Source organism: Gavialis gangeticus, unplaced genomic scaffold (assembly GCF_001723915.1).
Source record: "Gavialis gangeticus isolate Ggan-Ray unplaced genomic scaffold, GavGan_comp1, whole genome shotgun sequence".
Taxonomy (NCBI): domain Eukaryota; kingdom Metazoa; phylum Chordata; order Crocodylia; family Gavialidae; genus Gavialis; species Gavialis gangeticus.
In genome coordinates this window covers 42,538,524-42,560,213 of record NW_017729030.1, presented here as the reverse complement: position 1 = coordinate 42,560,213, position 21,690 = coordinate 42,538,524, and the positions used below count along the sequence as shown (strand labels likewise).

The 21,690-nt window shown below is 41.0% G+C and overlaps 1 protein-coding gene across 1 annotated transcript; it reads left to right on the top strand.

The window, feature by feature from the left end:
• Positions 1–526: 526 nt before the first annotated feature.
• On the top strand, positions 527–21,679 carry SETD7 (SET domain containing lysine methyltransferase 7). Its single transcript, XM_019521831.1, has 8 exons — positions 527–551; positions 3,294–3,423; positions 9,221–9,422; positions 13,107–13,296; positions 15,215–15,296; positions 16,973–17,090; positions 17,390–17,547; positions 18,763–21,679. The coding sequence occupies exons 1-8, from the start codon at positions 527–529 to the stop codon at positions 18,941–18,943; spliced, it is 1,086 nt and encodes a 361-aa protein (XP_019377376.1). The 3' UTR covers positions 18,944–21,679.
• Positions 21,680–21,690: the final 11 nt, after the last annotated feature.

The window sequence follows — 21,690 nt, the reverse complement described above, 5'->3', positions numbered from 1 at the left end:
GGTTGCAAAGAACTCGGCAAGTTCGTAACAGGTTAGAATATTTTTGACACTGTATGACTTACTATTTGAAATCTCTGGGTTTATCTTGCGAATCATGTGTATGTGTTGTACACCTAACAGTACAGCAGTACAGGCAGTCCTCAAACTTATTTGACACAATTGAAACGTTGTAACTCAGAACCAATTTTGTCATAAGAAACAATGTTATAAATGGGGGATTGGTTCCTAAACCAAGGCCCGATACCCTACCAAAAATACCCCAGAATTTTGTACTCGATCAATTATAGATGAGTAATATAGCTATGTTAATATATTTATATTGTAAATAGCAATTGTATTGATTTGGAAGGACTTCTTTGAGGTGACTTTGCTGAACTTTTTGAAGGGCTCTTGGCTGGAGTCTTCTCATGAGTCCTGGCTGCAGGTTTTTCTGGAGACTTATCTGCTTGCTTAAAGAAAGTGTCCAAGGAAGTTTGGACAGATGTTCTCCAGGCAGATGAGCGATGCAGCAAACTTGTTCTCTGGCATGGCATTGCATCGGATCAAACGCTGTAAGTCGAAACTGGCGTTGTAAAGTTGAAATGGTGTCAATTTATAAATGCTGCAAGTGTGAAATGTTGTAACTCGAAACGTTTTAAGTTGAGGGCTGCCTGTACTAATGTTGCATGGCACCCTGTGGCATCTTTTAAAACAGGGGTAGGCAACATTTTTTAGACAGTGCCAAAAACCCACAATATCTACCTTGGAAGGTGCTGAAATGCCAACATGCCAGAGCCTGAAGCAGCTGTTTGCAGCCTCCCGGCTGCAGCCGGCCCACAGAGCCTGATCTGCTTGCAGCAGGGCTTGCAACCTCCCAGCAGCCTGCTAGGAGCAGCCTGGGCTCCATGGCTGGCAGCAGCTGCTTAGAGCCCAGGCTGGCGGTGGTGTGCCAAGCAAAATGGCCTTGTGTGCCATGTTCGGCACGTGTGCCGGGGGTTGCTGACCTCTGTCTTAAAAGGATCTTGTAGCACCCTCATTTAGAATCACTGTATTAGACCATGTTGTGCCCATCCTGAGGTAGGAATGTGTATTTGCATTCATCTGTTTAAAAAAAAAAAAATTATTATATGGGGTAGGACTCTGTGGTCTCCTCTTCCTCCCCTCCCCCCTTTACTCTTTCCTACAGCTGAATTCTCCAAGTTAGTGTTTATTGAGTGTGTGTGTGTGTGTGTGTGTGTACACACTCTAACTTGGGGAATTTAGCTGTAGGAAAGAGTGTGTGTGTGTGTGTGTGTGTGTGTAGATGTGTGTGTATATTAAATATAAATATATAAAATTAGTGTCTTTCTTTGAAGAAAAGCTACAGATTGGGGAATTCGTCTGTAGGAAAGAGTAAAGAATGGGGGGAAATGAGGACACAGAGCCCTAACCCATCAGACAGGGGAATACTGCTTCCTCATAACTCATGGAAGCTTACATTCTCCTTCCCCTTTCCTTGATGCTGTTTCTTTCTGTATCTTTTTCTATGAGACCTTTTGTAGAAATGGAAGAGATACCTAAGTTGGATCTAAAAGACAGCACAGCTGTGAGAATCATCTTCCAAAATGCTAACAAGTATTAGCCAATGCAGAGCTGTCTTAATTGACAGACATATACCTCTGGTCTCTCTCTTCTGCTGCCCTTGGTTTTCCCAAAATACGGTCAGCTTACACAGTTGCTGTTGAGAAGCTGCAAAAAACAAAGAACCCAGTCAGTCCCATGCTGCTGCTTGTGAAAGTCTTAAGCAAAGGAGACATGGGTGTAGAAGCTTTTTTACCTGGAGAGGACCCCCAAAGCTGAAGCTGGAGAGTTCTAGCTTAGCAGCTCTCTACACTCCTAGGAACCAAGAGATTATGGGCAAAAATAGGCAGCTAATGAAACAGAGGAGGATGGGGTGAGATGTTCATTCTGATTTGACATTTACGCTTGGTATGTGCAAAGAATGGGGCCAAACTGCTGACCCTAGTCTGTGACTGGCCCTAAACTTCCCAATTCCCAACATGTGTAGTAAGAAGTAGGATTTTTTTTCCACTGGCATGCTGCCTTTTAAACGTGCAGACCCACATAAAATGTTAGATGTATGTATCTAAACGATGGCACAGCTGTGAGGATCACCTTCCAAAATGCAAGCAAGTATTCGTCAGTTCAGAGCTGTCTTAATTTACAGACCTATATCTCTGGTCTCTTTCTTCTGCTGCCCTTGGGTTTCTCAAAAGGTACTTTTACATGTGCTCCAGGTGTGTGTGTGTGGGGGGGTGGCACTCTCATTACAGTGGCTCCAATAGCTGCTCTAATTGAACTGCCACCTTGTCTCCTGTATCAGTGTCCCCACACTTAAAAATGGTGATTATCAATCAAGCTTTAGTTCAAGGACCCCCACCACCATTTTTAAGAGTGGGGATGCTGATGTACAAGATGCAAAAGGCTGCTGGAGCATGGCAGTTGCCACACTCCAGCAGACTCAATTAATTCTAGCCATTGGAGTAGTTTCAGCACTCATGTATAGGCACCCAAAATGTCCTGTTAAAGTAAGAGGAGAAAGAAATTGATGGAAATGCTAGGAAAGCAAGGGAGAGCTCACAGGGTAAGGAAAGGATTGCTTTTCAAAGGGTGAAGGGAGGAGAGAGAATACAACAAGCTAAAACAAGACTATTATAACTGATTCCAGTTATGACAAGAAGAGGACAAACTGGTGTGAAGTGCATAAAATGGGTAGGATGGTAGGTTACTGCTAGAAGGAATGTTGATGAGTTACAGAAGTATAGTACCGCATAAACATTGCATCGCTTTTTAAATTGTTGGGATCAGTTTTGAAGTGTAACCAGGAGTTTTCACCCTGGTTAGTAGGATGAGTCTTTAGGATGTTAGGGGATATTATCCATCTGTTTTGTTTGTTTAAATTTCCTGTTTCTTCAGGGATTAAAATAAGAACCCATTCTAATGTCATGGAAGCAATCTGCTTGAGGGCCCTTTTTTAAATTTGTTGTTGTTAAGTGCATCGACCCTATTTTTCCTCAAAAATCTTTCTCGTTAGTTGCTTTTATCTATCTTGTTACTGTTCTCCTCCCCAAGTTGTAATGGAGAGAGACTGTGGAGTCACTAGTTGCAGAGTCTCCTAAATATCTCCAAGCTATTTTTCTTAATAAAATGCTTTGACTAGCATTTTTCTTATACAATTCTGCTAAAGCTATTGTTGTAAGGCATATGTGGTAAGTGTTTGTGGACTTGTTCTGATATTATGCATTACTTTCCTATTTGTTTGGGTTTTATTTAAGGGGTCCTGGATGATGATGGCTTGCCACATGGGTTCTGTACAGTCACCTATTCGTCCACAGACAGGTTTGAAGGAAACTTCATACATGGCGAAAAGAATGGCCGCGGCAAGTTCTTCTTTTTTGATGGAAGGTAGGTATTCGTCTTTCTCTTTTCTCTCTCCCCTCTAGTTTACACCGACTGATTTATTTTGTGTATACATTCCACAGTTCTTGCAGCTGCTTTCCTATGCACGCTTAAGTTTTTCTTTGCATTTTGGCTCACATAGCAGCCAGTGTCACTTCCTGTGCTTGTAAAAATAAGAGTGACCCCAGAGACTGCTGCTTGATATGGGAGTCGAGTCATCTACATAGTAGTTAAAGCTTATTATGTAATTAAGGGTTTTAAACATGGAATTAAAATCATAAAACATTCTTCTAAAGTTACTGTCAACAGTTTTTAACTAATTTCCAGATTTGGTTCCATGGATTTGTGGTTTATAGAAGTGCCAAGTGGAATCGTGGTTCTGTTTTACTGTGTCTATACAAAGGTATAGAAAGGCACGATCCCTCCACAGAAAAGCATAACATTTTAAATGACTCCTAAAAGTTAAGTGGTGAAAGTGCAAGACTGAGTTAAATATGGCGTTTGTTCCCAGCTTCCATCTTGTGCAAGTCAGTTATGGCCTGATTCTTTCAGAAATACATCTGTGGGAGTTAGGCATTGAAAAATTAGGTAATTCTGTGCTGCCAGCTTCCTCGCCTGCAGGTTCCCATTCCCGACCCTCCTAACATCAATTTATTTATTTCTTTCCTCATAATAGCTCCAGTACTTCTCTCTGCTGGTGCTCAGATTACTTCAGAAGGCACAGCAGATGCATAAATGACACGATTTTGGATTGTTTTGCAGCTGCCTGAAGTCCTATGAATAGCAACAGTCAAACTGACAGTCTTGTTAACTCCACTCTCCTTCTGGTTGGCAAAGTTCTGAGCAGCAGCGGTGGCACTGGAGCTGACTGGGGAAGACCACACTCCTTTGGCTGTACATGTGGTGCACATAGGGGAACTTAGAAATATTATTAAACCCTGAAGAGATTGATTGCTTGGATCTCCATGCTTCCAGAAGAACCTTTCCACCTGTTGCTAGCAGTTAGTTGGCTATATCAAATCATAGAGAATCCTATTGAGAGAGCCCCCAAACTTGTTAGTAATCAAAAGCTAACCTCTGTAAAATGGGTTTTTATTTGACAGATGAAGATTCAGTGGACCCATGTACATACAATACCTGCACACTTGTTGGCAGTCTCAGCAGAGACATTAAAGCATAGAGAGAGATGGGAATTAACTTGCTGTGTTTCTTCTAGAAACTGCTCCATTTTGCAGACCAGGGTGAAGACAGTGCTGTACTAGAAAAAAGATTGCCACACTATGCTGTGCCTTTTTTATATTTTCTTGCGAATTGTCAACCCTGCACCTTTAAACCAAATAATGGGCTACTTTGTAACTTGAGGAGCTAGCAAAAGCCTAAATAAACAAAGATATGAACTTTAATTAAAGTGCCTTGAGCGGGAAAATGTCACTTTAGTTGCTGATATTACAGTTGGCCATCCTTACTTAGTTCATCGAACAGGAAAATGCTGCCCCCAAAAAGTTCCTGGTTTAAATGTTGTAAACTTTTTAGCTTAATTTCACCCCTACACGGCTTTTACTGTTCTCCAACTCCTAAAAACTTCTTTACTCAAAACTGTTCACTGCACTTATCAGAGCTCATCTCTTTAAGTCAGTATCTTAAAGCTCCCAAAACATCTCGCCCTATGGTGCTTTAGTACAACAAGCTAACTGATTTCAGCCTAGCCCAGATGCATTTCCTTCCTGGTTCATTTACCTTGCATGCCTGCCAGTGAAAGTTGACAAGTGAACTGCTGTAGGTCTAATGTTCAGGAAGGAGTTATAGGGAATACCAGACAAGGGACAGGGTTCACAGGGACTATAATTGTCTTTCATTTTTAGTGGAGGAGGTATACAATGGTCCAGTTCAGACATTGAGTATTTAGATGAAGAAAACCTTTCCCTTCTTTACAACATTCTTTTCTGTCTTCTCCTTACTGATGCAATATCTTTTTAAATTTAGAGAAGTAAGAAAGATTGGATTGAAATTATCAGTTTTTGTAGGGGTCATTTTTAAAAGGAGAGAGAAAAGACCTCCACAAAAATGGCCACATGATTTTAGAAAGAACGAAATGTTAACTCTAATACCCTCCATGTTGTAATTTTACTAATGCTAACACTTGTTTGAGTGCACTTTACAAAATGCTCAGCATAATTACTGTGAACTGAAAAGCTTTGGCCAGCATTGCACTACAGCTGCTCTTCTCCATAAAGCTAGAACAGTTGTTTTCTAACTGGCACTCTGGCTTGTGTCGAGAACAGTGTTTGGTTTTTTAATCGGAGCTACCAGTAATGGGAAAGTCAGAGGAATTACCTTGCTAAAAGAAGGACTTCTGGAACTATGACCATTCAGCTTAACTTCAAATACCTGGAAAGATGCAAGAAAAAAACTTATCAAACAATTGATTTGAAATTACCTAAAAGATGATAACATAATGGGGGGAAAACTACTTTGGTTCAACACAACTTTGTTTTTGACAAATCCATCTTTTTCATTCTTTGGCAGAATATCTAAGCTAATAAATGAGAGCAAAGCCATAGGTGTGGGGGTTTTTTATCTTGATTTTTTTGTTTGTTTGTTTGTTTGTTTTTTAAGGCATTTGAATGTCAGAAGCAAACTCGAGGAATATGGTCTAGATAAGTGCAGCAAGGCAAATTTCCTGAGACTTTCCTGTAAAACTGCACTCAGAGCAGTTATCTCTGGTCCTCTGTCAGATTTGGGAGGGCATCTCAGTGGATTTTTGCAGAGGTCTCGGTATATTAATGATTTGGAGGATGAAATAGCACTATGTAGAAAATTTCTGGATGACATCACATTGAGGGGAGTAGCACACACTTTGAAGGACAGGATTATAAATTCAGAAATAATTTTGATTTAAATTGAAGAAGTCTGAAATCCGGAGAGGTAAATTCAGTGAAGACAAATATTAAGTACTGCCCTTAGAAAGTAGAAATGAAATGTGGAAATATAGAAAGAGAATAAAGGAAATAATTGCCTTTGCAGTTTAGCAGAAAAATATCTAGGGTTAATATTAGGTCATAAACTGAGTAAGTCAAATAACTCAGTGATGGTAAGACCTTCACTGGAGTCCTTTGTCCAGCTGTGGGTGCCACGCAGATGTAGAAAGTCCAGAGGAGAGCGAGAAGAATACCAGATTTAGAAATCATTACTCCTAAAGACAGGTGGAAGGAAATGGACTTTTATGTTCTCAAGCACAAAAGGGCCAGGATACCAACTTCTTGCATACTGAAAGACTTATAAAGAGGGGTGCTGTCATTTGTTCTCTGTATCCACTGAGGGAGGGCAAGAAGTAATCAGCTTAATTTTGCATGAAAATAATTTAGGTTAAAGGTGGAGAGGAGGAGACACATTTTTAACTATAGGGAAGATGTGGAATCTTTCATTAGATTTTATTTATACACACCCCCCATATTAAGTGTAGGTAGACATGTATTAATCTAACCCATTCCTTATTTATATAAAAGAACGAGTTAGAGTAGATGAACACATTGGATAAATGTAGGTAAACCATCTCTAACATCAAAGCAAAGGGGATTCACTAGGTCCTTTCCAGTCTTATTCTTTATGGAAAAACATGAACATGTAGGAGGGCTGAAGGGCTAAGGGGTGTGGGTTTTAGAAGAGCCAAAGATAACTACTTGGTTCCCAAGACTTGCCTTTTTTTCTCGCATATAATATGCCTCTGAATATAATACATATCCTATTTTGGGAGGGCTCCTAGAAGGAGAAAAGATCTTTGCTTTAGAATACGAGTATTACTTGAGGTCTGGAGTCTCTGGGCTTAGAGGGATGTGTGCCACAGCTAGGGGCTTGGGTGCTGGGAGCCATGTGCCAGGGATGGGGGCTGTGCACTGGCTTTTACAGGGGCCAATCCAGCTGTACTGGGGTGGGAGCCATGCAGGTGGGGCCCAATCCAGCACATGACCCCAGTGCCAGCACATGGTTCCAGAGGGAGGGAGCAGTGGCAACATTAATTGCTGTAGTTTCTAGATCCCTAGCAGTTCATTCTGGCACCACTTCACCCCTTCCTTGCCACCTTGATTCCACACCCATGCAGCTTTTCCTTGCATGTTATGCACAGCCCAGTTTTCTCCATCTGGTTTTTGGGGGAAAAGGTGCAGGTTATATTCAAAAAATGATAGTAAAGTAAGTAAGGGGAATGAGAGAGAAAAGGTCTCTTTTTTAAGTGGTAGAGCTGTAATTTCTCTGGCGTTGGGCTTTTTTTATTGCAGACTGTGTGTAGATACAAAGTGAATATGGCCTCTTGCTTGAATGTACATTCTTAAAATGTAGGCTTTCTGCAAGTCCTCATTTCCAATGAAAAACAGTATCTATAATCTTTTACGGTAAGCCTACAAGGAGAAGAAAACTGGCTCTATGCACAATAGGAAAATGGCTCGTAGTTGTTAATAACTGGTGCCTTGTCTGCATCTTCTTCAAGGCATAGAAAAGTTTGACTTAGTCTATTCTAGCAGCCAAACTATTTTAAGCGTTGGTTAACAGAAGGCCAAGGAGAAAAAAACCTGTGGGCAGTACTAATGAGCATGTTCCTTAAGCAGTGTGCAGGCCCATTTCCAAGTGCAGATGATTCCCAAGTCAAAGTAGTGTAATAGGAAATGCCTTATTTATAGGCATCTTAGTAGCCTACTGTGTCAGGAGAAGTATTTCAAGCAAAGAAAATCAAGCAAAATGACAAAAGTATATCTAGAAATAAAGAAGGAAACTTTCAGATCTCAAGAGTTACTTCTGATGAAAGCCACATCAACAACAATTGAGTAAATCTCTGGAGTCTTGTGAAACAGATGTATTCTTATTCCCAGATAGACTGACTAGGCTTTTACCGGAGATTTCTGCATAATTCATCTTAAGATAGAATGAGAGCATAATTGGACATTTAAGCAGTTATCAGATAATATATTAAATATCTTGAGGCAAACCTGAGCAGTTCAGCCTCTAATAAATCAGTTCTAGTCTGAAAAAAGTGACACTACAAAGGGGAATATATTCAACTTTAAAAAAATACTTATTTTTTTCTCATGTCTCTTTTTTCTAAGAAAAAAAGTAAATTATGGCATATTGTAACAGCTACTCTTAAAGATTTGCAAGACGAAGTGAAGTGAAAACAGCATTCATTAGCTAAGTGTCAGTAGCCCTTTGTGAAGAATGCATTCTGTTTTAGTAGAAATCTCTAAAAAGAGAGTGACAGTTTCTGGAGAATCTGGTGTAGAATAGTGTTAAATTATTGAATATAGACAAACTTTAGGCTGGCAGCAAGGCACACAGTTGCATGACACTGAAGAGAGGTGATCTAAAAATCTTAACACAGGATTACGAAGCAGAAACTATGAACATGAAAGCAGCCTGCCTGATGAGAAGTGCCTCTTTGGTGTTGGCCAAGTCACTTCACTCCTGTAACTTGCTGTACAATCTATAATAAAAGGGAACATGGTGTAGTGTGGATCACAAATGCTATATAAATATAAGTGAATGATTTGATTTAACATTTTTGTCATCAAATTGAATTACAAATATAACCTAAGTGCTGGGAGGAGGAGGGGTGTTTACCTTGAAGTCAGTGGAGACGCATTTATTTTAACCCTGTTACTGTCTCTGTGCCAAGGTTTTGAAACCATATACACTATGATCATAATATAACAAGAGAGTGAGGTTTCCCGTGAGTACACTGATGGTGTTTGTTCATGTCTCAGGAATTCTGCTTTAGAGAGAGAACACTGCACTTTTTCTTTCTCTTTTTCATCAGCACGCTGGAAGGGTATTATGTGGATGATGCTCTGCAAGGCCAGGGAACCTACACTTATGAGGATGGAGGAGTTCTTCATGGCACATATGTGGATGGAGAACTAAATGGACCAGCCCAGGAATATGACAGCGATGGGCGACTGATTTTCAAAGGGCAGTACAAAGACAATATTCGACATGGAGTGTGTTGGATATATTACCCAGTAAGCCTCCTATCTTGCTTATCACTTCACTGGAGCATAGAACAGTTTTCTAAAACATTTATTCTTTTCCCCCTCACATTGAAAATAAATGTCCTTGAGACCTGAAAGCCACCTCTTCAACTTTCAGCACAGTAGTGGTCTGTAGGTGAAAAGACTTATGTGTTTTGTCACCTTGGTCTCCTGTGTAACTTTGTGGGCGTCTTCTAAGTAGTGGAATTCTCCTAGTGGCGTTGTTCATGGGGAGGGCAGGATTTAGTGTCTGTCAAATGTCTGTCATTGCTATGTGCAAGGGAACTTGGCTCAGCCAAGCTTGTAGGCAGCTTAGAGATGATGGGGACAAAGAATTTTCCACTTCAGAGATCCACAATGCCTGCTGCAGAGCAAGTGCACAGGAACTCTGGCAAAGGCCCACCTGAGCCCAGTGACTCACCAGGCCAGTGTAGAGTGATGAGGTGGCATCACAGTCAGCTGCCTCTGGCTTCTCATACCAAATGATCAGGGTCCCCATTTACAGGTGGGTTGCTTGCAACAGCTTTTGGCACAAGAATGGAGCAAGATTCACACTCAAATCCCCAGACCTTTTGGGAGATCTCAACTGCTGTATGGCTGTACCCCTGTATCTCCTGCAGCCTGGTGCTGCCTTGTGGTCTAGAAAAGAATATTTTTTGAGCTGCCGCTGCAGGGCATTTTGCTTAAACTGGCTTCATAGGCTTAGTCTAGCAATAAGATTTATCGTAGGAACATGTTTTATTCCAAGGGGGGGGAGGGGGAAACCAAATATCTTGTTCCAGAAAGTAGCAAGTAGTGTGGGAGGGAGGTGTTTTTTCTGTTGGGCTGTTACTTTCAAAGCCTTTATCTAAAGAATATTTTTAAATGTATCATTTTAAAATGTGTCACACTGTTTTGGGTAGTTGTAGTCCTGTTCTGTTCATGAATACCCCTATTCAGCCCTCCTTATCTTGGCCACGGAAGCTTTGCCTGAGCATGCTGTGGCTTTGGCCTGATGTGATCAAGGTTGAGGCATTGGTAGAATACCACCAAGTGCTCTTAACAAATCTAGGTTTAAAAAAAAGGGTACTGTTGATGTGGTAGAGTTGTGTGTACAGTTATCATCTGGCTCTGATGGTCACAGAACTCTTATTTCAGCTTCCTACTGAGAAAGACCTGGAATATTCAATCCATGTCATGGGTTGTCATGACAGATTAGAGACATCATCTTTGCTACAAAAGTAGCTGCTTAAACATAGTTATTCATCCTTTATGTAGAAGGACAGGAAACATGAATGGTTTAGCAATGTTGCCTATATTTTAAAACTGTTAGGGCCAACCTTTTAGGCTAGCATGCCACAAATTAGCCCTGCACCTTCCCCATGTGCCACTCTGATCCCCTTCCACTGGCTGACCTGCTCCTCTTTTCTCTGCTCCCTGCCCAATTTGGTGCTCTACTTCCTGTCCTATTGTCTGCTGTGCTGCAGGCCCCCTCCTCAATCTGCTGCATGCCACACACAGAGGCTTCTCATGCCACTTGTGGCATGCATGTCTCGGGTTGCCTCCCCCCTCCCCCCCCCATCTAAAACTATTGTTGTATTGAGTAACAGACTTAGAAATAATCTTTTATTATTGCAGTTGAGCATTATTGTGCTATCTTGCAACCCCATCTGAGGGCAGCATGCAGTTGGGTTAGAATTATAATCCTAATCTAAAGCACAATATTCCTGGGTAACCTGGTCCCACTGGCTGTTTTGCACACACTGTGGAAGCTGATTTTCTTCATTTAAAACATCAGTATGATAATGATAGCCCTTCCTATCACTTGGTTGAAGTAAGTGCATTAAGTAAACTACTGCGAGACCGTTTCAGGCTGGACATAAGGAAGAATTTCTTTACTGTCCGAGCCCCCAAGGTCTGGAACAGTCTGCCGTCGGAGGTGGTTCAAGCACCTACACTGAACACCTTCAACAGCAAATTGGATGCTTGTCTTGCTGGGATCCTATGACCCCAGCTGACTTCCTGCCCTTTGGGCGAGGGGCTGGACTCGATGATCTTCCGAGGTCCCTTCCAGCCCTAATGTCTATGAAATCTATGAAAGTTGTTAAGGCTTGCATGTTGGTGTAAATCCAAACCCTGCAATCCTTACACAACTTGATCTCACCCGAGTCATTCCACTGACATAAATTTCAATCAAGTATCAAAAAACCCTTATGTTGATGTGCTCTGTATGCGAAGAACAATGACTAAATTGCCGACCTTTCATTGTAGTTGACTTGTGGACCTTCCCTTCCCTTCCCCTCCACGTCTCTCATTCATAAGCTTGTTCTTTATTTAAATTAGTTGGTGGCAGAATTATCTATGACTTTCCTAGGGTAATCAAAGATTTTTAAAATAAGGGATGAAAATTTATTAAGATAAATGATGTAGCTTTCAGGTGGTCTAACATAAACTGAGGCTCCATGTTTGGATCAACAGGAAGGTACTGTACCCTGACGCCACAAAGCAGCCTTTCTCTTTTAGTTCATTTTTCCAGTCCACGTCCTGTGATCCTGTGCACAGTTGATAGTAACACTCACATTAGTCCTGCTCATTTGTAGATGAAGGAATTCAGATTCTGCAATTGTCTGTTCAGTCACTTATTTGCTGGGTCAACATATGCTGTAGGTGAACTGGAATCCGGTGTTTCTCTTCATGGCACTCCTGCTGCTAGGAAGGGTTCAGCTTAGCAAGTTCCCTGCCACCCCCCCCCCCCCCCCCCAAAAAAAAATTAGTGGGCTACATGAGCTGTAATTGTGAGGACTGAAGGAGCAAATCTGGGTGGCATCATTTCCTTAAGTTTGGTATTTGGTAAGGAAACTGATAAGGAGAGCTGCTCTGATGCAGTCACAGCAGCTGTCATAGGCTGAAATGACTGGGGTTATAAGGAAGGTGGCTTCATTTGTTGCAGGCTGGCAACTAGAGATGGAGGGAGTGAAACATTCTGAGGTCTTTTTCCTGGGAAACTTTGGAAGCATTGGTGGCAAAAAGTAACTAACCTTTCCCCTCTCTAGTTTTTTTGCTTTGTCACTTTCTCTTCTCTTTGTTTCTATGAACCATAGAAAAATTGGGCTGGAAGGGACATCCAGAGGTCATCTAGTCCAACCATTTGCATAAGGCAGGATCATTCCTATCCAAACCATCCTACACAAATAAGTGGTCTAACCTATTAGCAAAAGTACACAGTCTACCCTGACACAACCACAAGTAAAGTGGGGGGTGGGCTGTGGTTGGCCAGTGTCCTGCTGCTACAAGGGTTGTTAAAATATGCTTCTGCCACTTCTTGACATTCACACTGATGCATCTGGAAGTGGTAGTTCCAAGTGTGTTGTTTGAGACTTAGGGACTCTCTTGGTTGGTTGGTTGCTTTTTTTTCTCCCTTGTCTTGAATACTGTCCCTCCAGTGTCTTCTGGCTCTTTTTAAATCTTACCTCTGTCTGTCTCTTCCCATGACCTTTTCTTCGTTATTCTTTCATCTTCCCCACCACGCTTCCCCCAGAAAAATGTGTTTTTATTTTCATTTGTTAGTATAGAAACCAGTCAGTAAAGAATATATTCCCATTAAATTATGTAAGCCATTTCCTCAATGCATATCTAATCAATATTTTGTAACAATATATTTAAACATTTATTTTTATTTGGTACTCTCTCCCTCAGGATGGAGGCAGCCTTGTAGGAGAAGTAAATGAAGATGGGGAGATGACTGGAGAAAAAATAGCCTATGTGTATCCTGATAGGAAGACTGCATATTACGGAAGGTTCATAGATGGAGAAATGCTAGAAGCAAAATTGGCAACCCTGACATCTGTAGAGGAGGGGAAGCCATACTTTGAGCTGGTACCAGGCAGTAAGTTCAGCTAACACAAACTCATATTCTACTTTAGTGAGTGCTTTGGCCTGTGCCTGTCAGCCTGTTTCTTCACCCCAGTCTCCATACGCAAATAAGTTTTTCATCTGTTCTGAATACTTCCCCTCTGAGTCTCCTGGAATATAACTGAGGAGGAGGAATAAGTAACTAGAGGGAACACTTGGTTTATAAACCTTTCTGTTCCAGGGATTATTATGAGCTGGGTCAGAAGTACATTCATAAAATGTGTGTGTTCAGTATTCTGTTGCTGTAAAAAATAAAGATATGCTGTGGGAGAGGAAAACTAAAGAAAGCTCTGGGAGTCTCTTTCCTCCCACACACTTGCTATATTGACTCTGGAACTGTTCGTGTGCGCGCGCACACATGCACACATTCACCCTGCTGCTGCCCGCTGAAGATCAGCGCACACTCCTACCCCCACTCCCACCGCTGCCAAATCAACTTACAAAAAACTTTGACATGTTATAGAACCACAAAAACAAGGAGTGGATGTGGTCATGATTCAATCCTAGGTGTATTACCATCAGTTGTACCATTGAGTTGGACATGTTACTAGGAAGTAAGAGACATAGTTATCAGCATTAATGAAGGGACTGTTTGTCTTTTAGCATGCAAGAATCTGAATCACCAGTATCCTGCAAGTTGTGTAATCGTTTACACTAGTTCAAAGTGGGTGTAAAATGCTAAATGTTAGACTGATAATATCTTGCACCTGCTCTTAACTGATGAGCATGATTACATAAGGGGTATGGCTGTGGCAAATTTGGCATGCACTTGTGGCTTTTTAAGTTGCTTACAGCTTTTTTTTTTCCAGTTGTGGACAAATCAGGACCACTAATGCAGCATTAGGATAGTTTAGATGTGTTACTCGTGTCCAAAAGATACTGTTATATGCTTTATCCATGTGTAGATAAGAATGTAAATGTGCTCTGGCCCACTTTCCCCACATCCGTAACCTTTTGTTTTTGAATCTGGTAGATGTGACAGCAAAGCAAAATTAAACTTAAGAAGAACCCTCTGAGAGGGTACAATTTGTGCTTTGTAAATAGGATACAACTACACTTTGTATAAATCTGGCTTCACTCACAGAACAGATCCATTTTTAGAACTTGGTTACCATAGACAACAGCTTTATATCAAACTTTCCTATACCCAGCTTTTTCCCTTGTCTTTTCCACCTGCATCTTAATTTTGCCCCAAAATATGCCTCAGATGGTTGATTAGACAAGTATGTAAGAATATAATTTACATAAAGCTATCCTATTAAAAAGTTTAATAACAGAAGGGGAAACATTAATGCAAGAAGTCTAGTTTATTATTATTTTTTATATTTTTCTCTTCAGTTATTTAACTTCTGATTTGGAAATAAGAGTATGTGCTTGTGATAAACAATAATTGTTAAACTAGGTCAAGATTTTCAAATGTGACCTGGTAATGTTGTATATCCATTATTAGACTGTTGAAAGAGCAATCACTGGGCTCATGATAAAGTAAGGACACTTTGGGTGTACTTTAAGTTGGACACCTATAACCTGGGTCACTGGGGAAAAATACTTGACTCTAGGTTTTATAATAAAAAAAGACCTTATCTCATAAAAATAAGGTTTTGTATGTTTCTAGCATGCTATTTTAGTTGTATGGGAAGAGAAACACAAACAAAGAGTAAGAGGTTGAGAACTGTTTGTGGCTTTCGTTTGCTGGCTTCCTTTTTTGGTCACTGCAGTTCTACGTGAAATCCTTCCAATATGTGTGTATCTGTTTGATTTGTTTTCTTTTTTGTTTCTTGTTAAAATGTAATTGGCCTCTGAATGTCTTGATTTCATGTTGCTATAATAAGAGATGCATGCGTTTTTAATATTGTCCCTAAATTGAATTCCTACGTTTGATCTCTTTTTAGGTCCGGTATACAATTTTGATAAGTCTACTTCAACTTGCATTTCTACAAATGCACTTCTTCCTGATCCTTACGAGTCAGAGAGGTAGCCTGTTTGTTCTCGATACTTAAGTTTGAAATGCTATGTATTTAGGAACTCTACCTGCAAATCTAGGCTCATAGGATAGCGGTAATTGCAAGATGATGTAGTTTGAGCTTTTCCCTTGAATATTTTCTGCCATCTTCAGCCTTTAGGGGAGGGGGAGAGCAGCAAATATATCAGATGAGGAAATAATATGGAGCATAAAATTAATTGAAGTTTCCTTGGAGTTTAAACAATGCAGTTGTACTTTAGTGGACATGGGTGGATCTAGGATTTCCTGAAAGGGGGTGCAGCACACTCCCCCTCTGACCATGGGACAAAGCGTAGCTGGAGATCCCACATCATCAGGGAGCAAGGCAGGGAGTAGGTACATGAAACAGGGGGGCTTGCCTACTATTACCACTTTTCCTGGCTGACCTGGTCATCAGGAGACCCCTAGAATCATTCCTGCCCTCTCCAGGCAGGGGCTATGAGTAGCGGCTGTGTGCAGTGCCACATTGGGTCAGGGACTGTGGCAGTGGTGCACAGGTTGCTCGTCCTAGTGTGTGCTTCCTGCCCACCTCCCCCTGTGTCCTGCACTGGCCAGGAGGAGGCGCCACAAGAAAGAACCTGAATGCCACTGCTTCTGTTCCTGGCTGAGTCCAGCATGCCACACAGCTGCTCCCTTCAGCCTCTGGGGTAACTCTGAGGCACCTCATGTACCCAAGTCAGCTGGGCATAACAGCAGCTGCAGCAGAAAAGGGTGTGGATGAACTGCCTTCCCCCTGGATCTAGCCTTGCTGGTAGATAGGATATGGATATAATATGCTGTAGTCAAACATCTGAAAAAATTGCTTTTAAAAAGCATAACCAAAAAGTTAATTTCTGTAAAATCCACAGCTCTTCATTAAGGGACCAATCCTGCAAGTTTCAGAGTGCTTAATCTTTTGGAGGATCAGGCACAAATACAGTGTCTGTCTTTTCTAAATACAGAAATGAACTGTGGCTGATGTCAGTGCTAAGTATGGTGGCATGCATTGGGATATTCTGCTCCCCATACTCAAAGAGGTTTGTTCCCAGGAATAAAATAGGAAGTCTCAGGGAATGGGGAGCATTCTCATGTTAAGCCTCTAGTATTGACATGCCACATTTCTCTATACTGCACAGAGTATGATAGTATACAAATCAGGCATTCACTTTACTTTTTTGTATTGTTTGTGTACAGTAGACAGAACATCTTGTGACTTGGCTGTCTTAATCCCATTCATTTTAAAAACTTTTGCTCTCTGCTGACCTGATTGGAATCCTCCTCTCTTGGTATCTTTACCAAATGTGTTTGGTAAGATACTTGTAGCACCTGACTTCTGGAAACTTTTACATATCTTAGTTAGTCCGGTTGCAGGAGTGAGGTGCTCTGCACTTTTTAACCATCCTGGAATGTTTTAACCATCATAGTAACATTATCAGAGCACTATGATTAGGTGACTTGGAGTCCTATTTCTTAAAGTTATTCTGTTTCTTTAATTCCTCTATATAGGCTACTAGGTTGCCTCTGGATTTTTTGAAGGCGTAGGATTTTTTTTTTTGGAGGTGTAGGGGCTACTCTGCACCAGTAGCTGTAGCAATAGTACTGTGCTGACTGTAACAAAAATGTACCTTTCTTTTTTTCCCTCTTTTTTTTTTTCTTTTTTGTTTTTCAGGGTGTATGTTGATGTGTCTCTCATTTCCAGTGCTGGGGAAGGACTGTTTTCTAAAATAGCAGCAGAAGCTAGCACGGTTATGTCCTTTTATAATGGAGTGCGAATTACACACCAGGAGGTAAAGGGGAGAGAAAAAAAGTCAGTCTAAATTTTCATTGCTCCTTTTGAAATAGTATTTTTATAGTACAATTTCTACCCACCACCTTCCCAACTGTAGAGTTTAATAAAAAATTGAAGTAAAAGATAATAAATTCTCAGAAAATTTTTAAGAACCAAATTACAATGGGTTGTTTTTAAATACCTACTATGAGTAAGACTTTTCTTAACACATTTATCTGAATGTTCTTGCTGGAACTTTTAAAAACAAAAACCTGACCCCAACATGCATGCACTGGATTTTTTTGCCTTTCAAATTAGGTGGACAGCAGAGACTGGGCCCTCAATGGAAACACAATATCCCTGGATGATGAAACAGTCATAGATGTGCCAGAGCCCTACAACCATCCTGCCAAGTATTGTGCCTCGCTGGGTCACAAAGCCAATCACTCTTTCACTCCTAACTGCGTTTATGACCCGTAAGTAAAACCAAATGCTGCAGTGGTGATGCTGTTGTATTGTAGAATGTTGCACTGGCAGAGTCTGAGACGAGTGGATGAAAAGTACCATGTAGAACAGATCAAGAGTTATGTAATCAGGTTCACATCTACACTCTGCTTACTGAGACTGAGCTTCCTCAAAAAAAAAAGAAAAAAGCATTTTATAGATCTATAGTTGCTGAAGAGCACTAGAAAGCAATTTGACAAGTGTGTGTAAATCTATACATAGTTTCAAATGACAGTATAAAAATATATATATAATGAAGTTATATTCTATATCCTTGTAAATCAAATTGCCTCATTTAGAGCAAGTCCCTAGGGGAGATATGCAGAAATGTGCCCTTATTAAACCCTTAGTAAATAACCTGCCCTAAATAGGTTTCTTTTTTTCCTACTGCCCCATCAGATAGCATCTTCAGTATGTCACTTGCAAATCAAGGGAAGTGACTCTTCCTCTATATTCAGCACTGGTGAGGCATCACTTGGAGTACTGTGTCCAGTTTTGGGCCTCATATGTCAAGAAGTACATGGACAGTTTGGAAAGCATGCAGCATGGGGCAACAAAATGATTAGGGGCATGGGAGGGAAGATTTATGAGAGAGACTGAAAGAATGAGGATTTTTTAGCCTGGAGCAAAAGACTGAGAGGGGATTTAATAACACCTGAATGGTGTTTATAGAGAAAATGGAGATGGGCTTTTCTCTGTGGCTGTAGGGGGCAGGACTAGGATCAATGGCCTCAAGCTGCAGCAGGGGAAATTTAGGCTGGCTGGAGATTAGGGGAAATTTTTGGACTGAGAGTAGTTGGGCATTAGAATAGGGCACATCTACACAAGGTGTGTATTGTGCGGTTGGCTAATTAACTGCACAGTAAACATTTCAGCATTTATATGTGTAGCCTTATTAGGGCACATATAATAAATACATTTTGCAGCAGGGTAGTACATGTAAATACAAGTCTTTTTGTGTGTAACAGCACACATGTAGACACTGACCAGCTGGCTGGGGCACCAGGGTGGCAGTCTTGTGCCCTAGCCAGCCCCTCTTCAACACATTGAGCCAAGTCAGAGCAGCCCTGGGCTGGCAGGCTGACGCACCGCTTTTTCAAGGTTACTAAAAAGCTAAACACTAACTTGGCAGACAAGATTCTTTGGGTAAATCCAAAACACTAACCTGCATATTCCTCATTGTTTAGGTTTGTTCATCCTCGTTTTGGGCCAGTCAAATGTATCCGTACCATCAGAGCTGTGGAGAAAGATGAAGAACTAACAGTGGCTTATGGATATGATCACAATCCCATGGGGCAGAATGGGCCAGAAGCACCAGAGTGGTACCAGGAGGAACTGAAAGCCTTCCAGGATGCTCAGCAGAAGTGAAATGCAAGCTAATTCTCAGTTCAGCAAACTGAAACAAACTTGGATCTATGCACTACCTTTGTACTGAAAACTGGACAACCAGGGATTGTTCATGTTGTTGCATCATAACCTCTCATTCTGTGTTAGAGAAAATTATCTTTTTTTTTTTTTTGCATACTAACTAGATTTGACTGTGTTAATCATAGCAGATTTAAAATTAGCTAGTGTTGCAGCAGTCTTACCTGAAGGAATCACTTAATATTCTATACAAGGTGTGATATTCAGTAGCTTATGCTTTTGCACCATTTGCAAGGATGCCAAGAGATTGAACAGAAAATTTAAAAGGATACATCATTTACTTTTAGTCGGCTGACTTCAGTGTTGCTATATCTGCAACCTAGGCATTATTGTGCAATTGTATTTTGCATACATGCCATTTGTGATGGAAATGGTAACATTTTGATATTCTCTAATAGTAGCATAATTTGCCTTTTTAAACCTTTTGATCTGAATCTTGCAATAGAGCAGTTTGTTTATTAGTGTATTGGAGGTTGGGTTTTTAACTCCCTTTTCCTCTTGTCTGAACTCGTTCTTTCTACACTTCCTCTTTTGCAGGAGAAAACCTTTCTTATAGATGGAAAGGTTTGTGTGTGTGTATGTGAGAGTGCTGTGTGTTGGTCTCTCTGGCTCTCTATATAAATAGTTTTAGTAACGAGTCCAAAAGGAATAATTGTCTGGCCTTTGGGGCTAGTATATCTTATTTATGATTATCACACACAAAGATAATTTGCAGGAAGATGTGCAAAGAGGAGAAGGTGGTTTCACTTTTAAGAAGCTATTATTGATGTATGTTCAGGAAGGAAAAGAACATTTGCTAAGGTAGAACCTAAGGGTTTCTTTTTTAGTGTCTTGTTTACCTGAATGACTCGTTAAGGCAGAATTCTAACTTCAAATGCAGTTCTCTCCTTTTGAAGTCATTAGGAGAAGTGTGTGTATCTGAGGGTAGACTGTAATGATACATTAGGATGTAGGTCCATTGTCTGCAGGTTTTACATGAATAGAGAATATAGCCTATACAGCAGCGGTCTCCAGCCTTTTTAAGTAGGGCATCACCTCTGTCATTTAAAAGCAACCACCAGCAGGTAATTCTGGGGAGGGAAGTGGGGTGGGTGGGGCAGATTGAGGCCAAGGAAGAAAAAGTTATGTGGCTGGGGCCACACTCAGCTTACCCTGCTCCTGTCTTTGCGGCACTGTCCCTCACCATGGGGGCCTCAATCTATCACCCACCCCTTCCCTCCCCCATGGACAGACCTGCTGGACTGGGGCATGCACGTACATGCACGCAGGCACTCAGTCCCCCACCCTAGCCTCGAATCGACTCCAAGAGGCTCTAAGATATACCACAAGAGGCTCTGAGATCTACCGGTGGTGACCACTGCTATACAGGTTATGTTCCTAGGGAATTAATGTAGAAGTTGGTAACAAACTAAGATTCCACCAGCAAATGCAAAACAGTTATATTGAAAAACTGAAACCAGGAAGTCAAAAACATCAGTTGTTCCTGGTCAGTAGTTTAGAAAGCACGAACTTAATTTTATGGACCTAGTTCAGCAAATGATAGGTACTTTTGAGCATTCATGTGTAAATTTAAAAAAGAGAAAAAAGAAAAAAGAAACGCTAGTGTTTCAATCATTTTGCGAGTCTTACCTAATGTTGTGGGAGAAAATAAGAGGGTGCCATTTCAGTCTAGATAATCAGGCCCTTGTTGGGTCTGCAATCCTGCTCTGACATTCTGTTTTGGGTTTTTTAGGTAGCTTAGGAAAAGCAATTGCAGTACACTTACTTTAAATAGTTGTAGTTTAAGTGCTTGTATATATGTAACATACAAAACTGTGGGGAAATTTGACCTTAATTTCAACCGCAACAGTAGCATATTTGATCTGTTGCTTCAAGTGTTGGAGGTGTCCACTTCAAAGGAGAGGAGGAAACTTCTGGCTGTATGGAACTGGATGGTATTGCAAAATGCACTGGGATGGACCAAAGAGATGGGAAAATGATGATGTTCTTTTATGCTGTCTGAGAATCCCTGGCTGTTTGTACATACAAAATTTATGGAATTCACGTAAGGCCATCTTTTTTTTCTTTTTTTTTAATTTTTATTTGGGGCTCTTTGATTCCTGCAGCTGAATACAAAGCCTTTTCAGGCCTTGCACAGAAGCTATTTTTTGCATATGCGTGCTGGAGGAGAAATGAGGTATAGGCTCCCAGGGCTCCATGGCACTCTTCCAGCACAGATCTGAACGTGGACTTTCTCAACACCCACCTCCTCTCTATGGACACTTTAGCCACATCTCTTTCTCTCTTCGTATACAGGGCAGGTGGCCTACACAGATGATATTTCTGGCTCAGTGCAGCATGCTGAGGGGCAGATCTGATCCTTGCACATGGTTGGGAGTTATCAAAGGCTGCCCGACTTCAGCAGATCAGTCTTGAAAGAAAGTAGGAATGCTTGAGTTCTATTCCTGCATGCCCACAGATCACCATTTAAGAGCATCACAGTCTTGCAACTGCTGCTTTATAGAAGCATGCTTTTTCTTGAATGATAGTAGCTAATTCTGTGACTCTCATGGATTTTTCTTCCATGACCATAAAATCTGAAGAACTAGGCTTGTGTTTCATTGGGAAATAAAAATGATCTGGGCCAACACTGTTGTGAATGGGTAGCAAACTAATATGGCTTATTTTAGATAATCAGATAACTCTTTCTC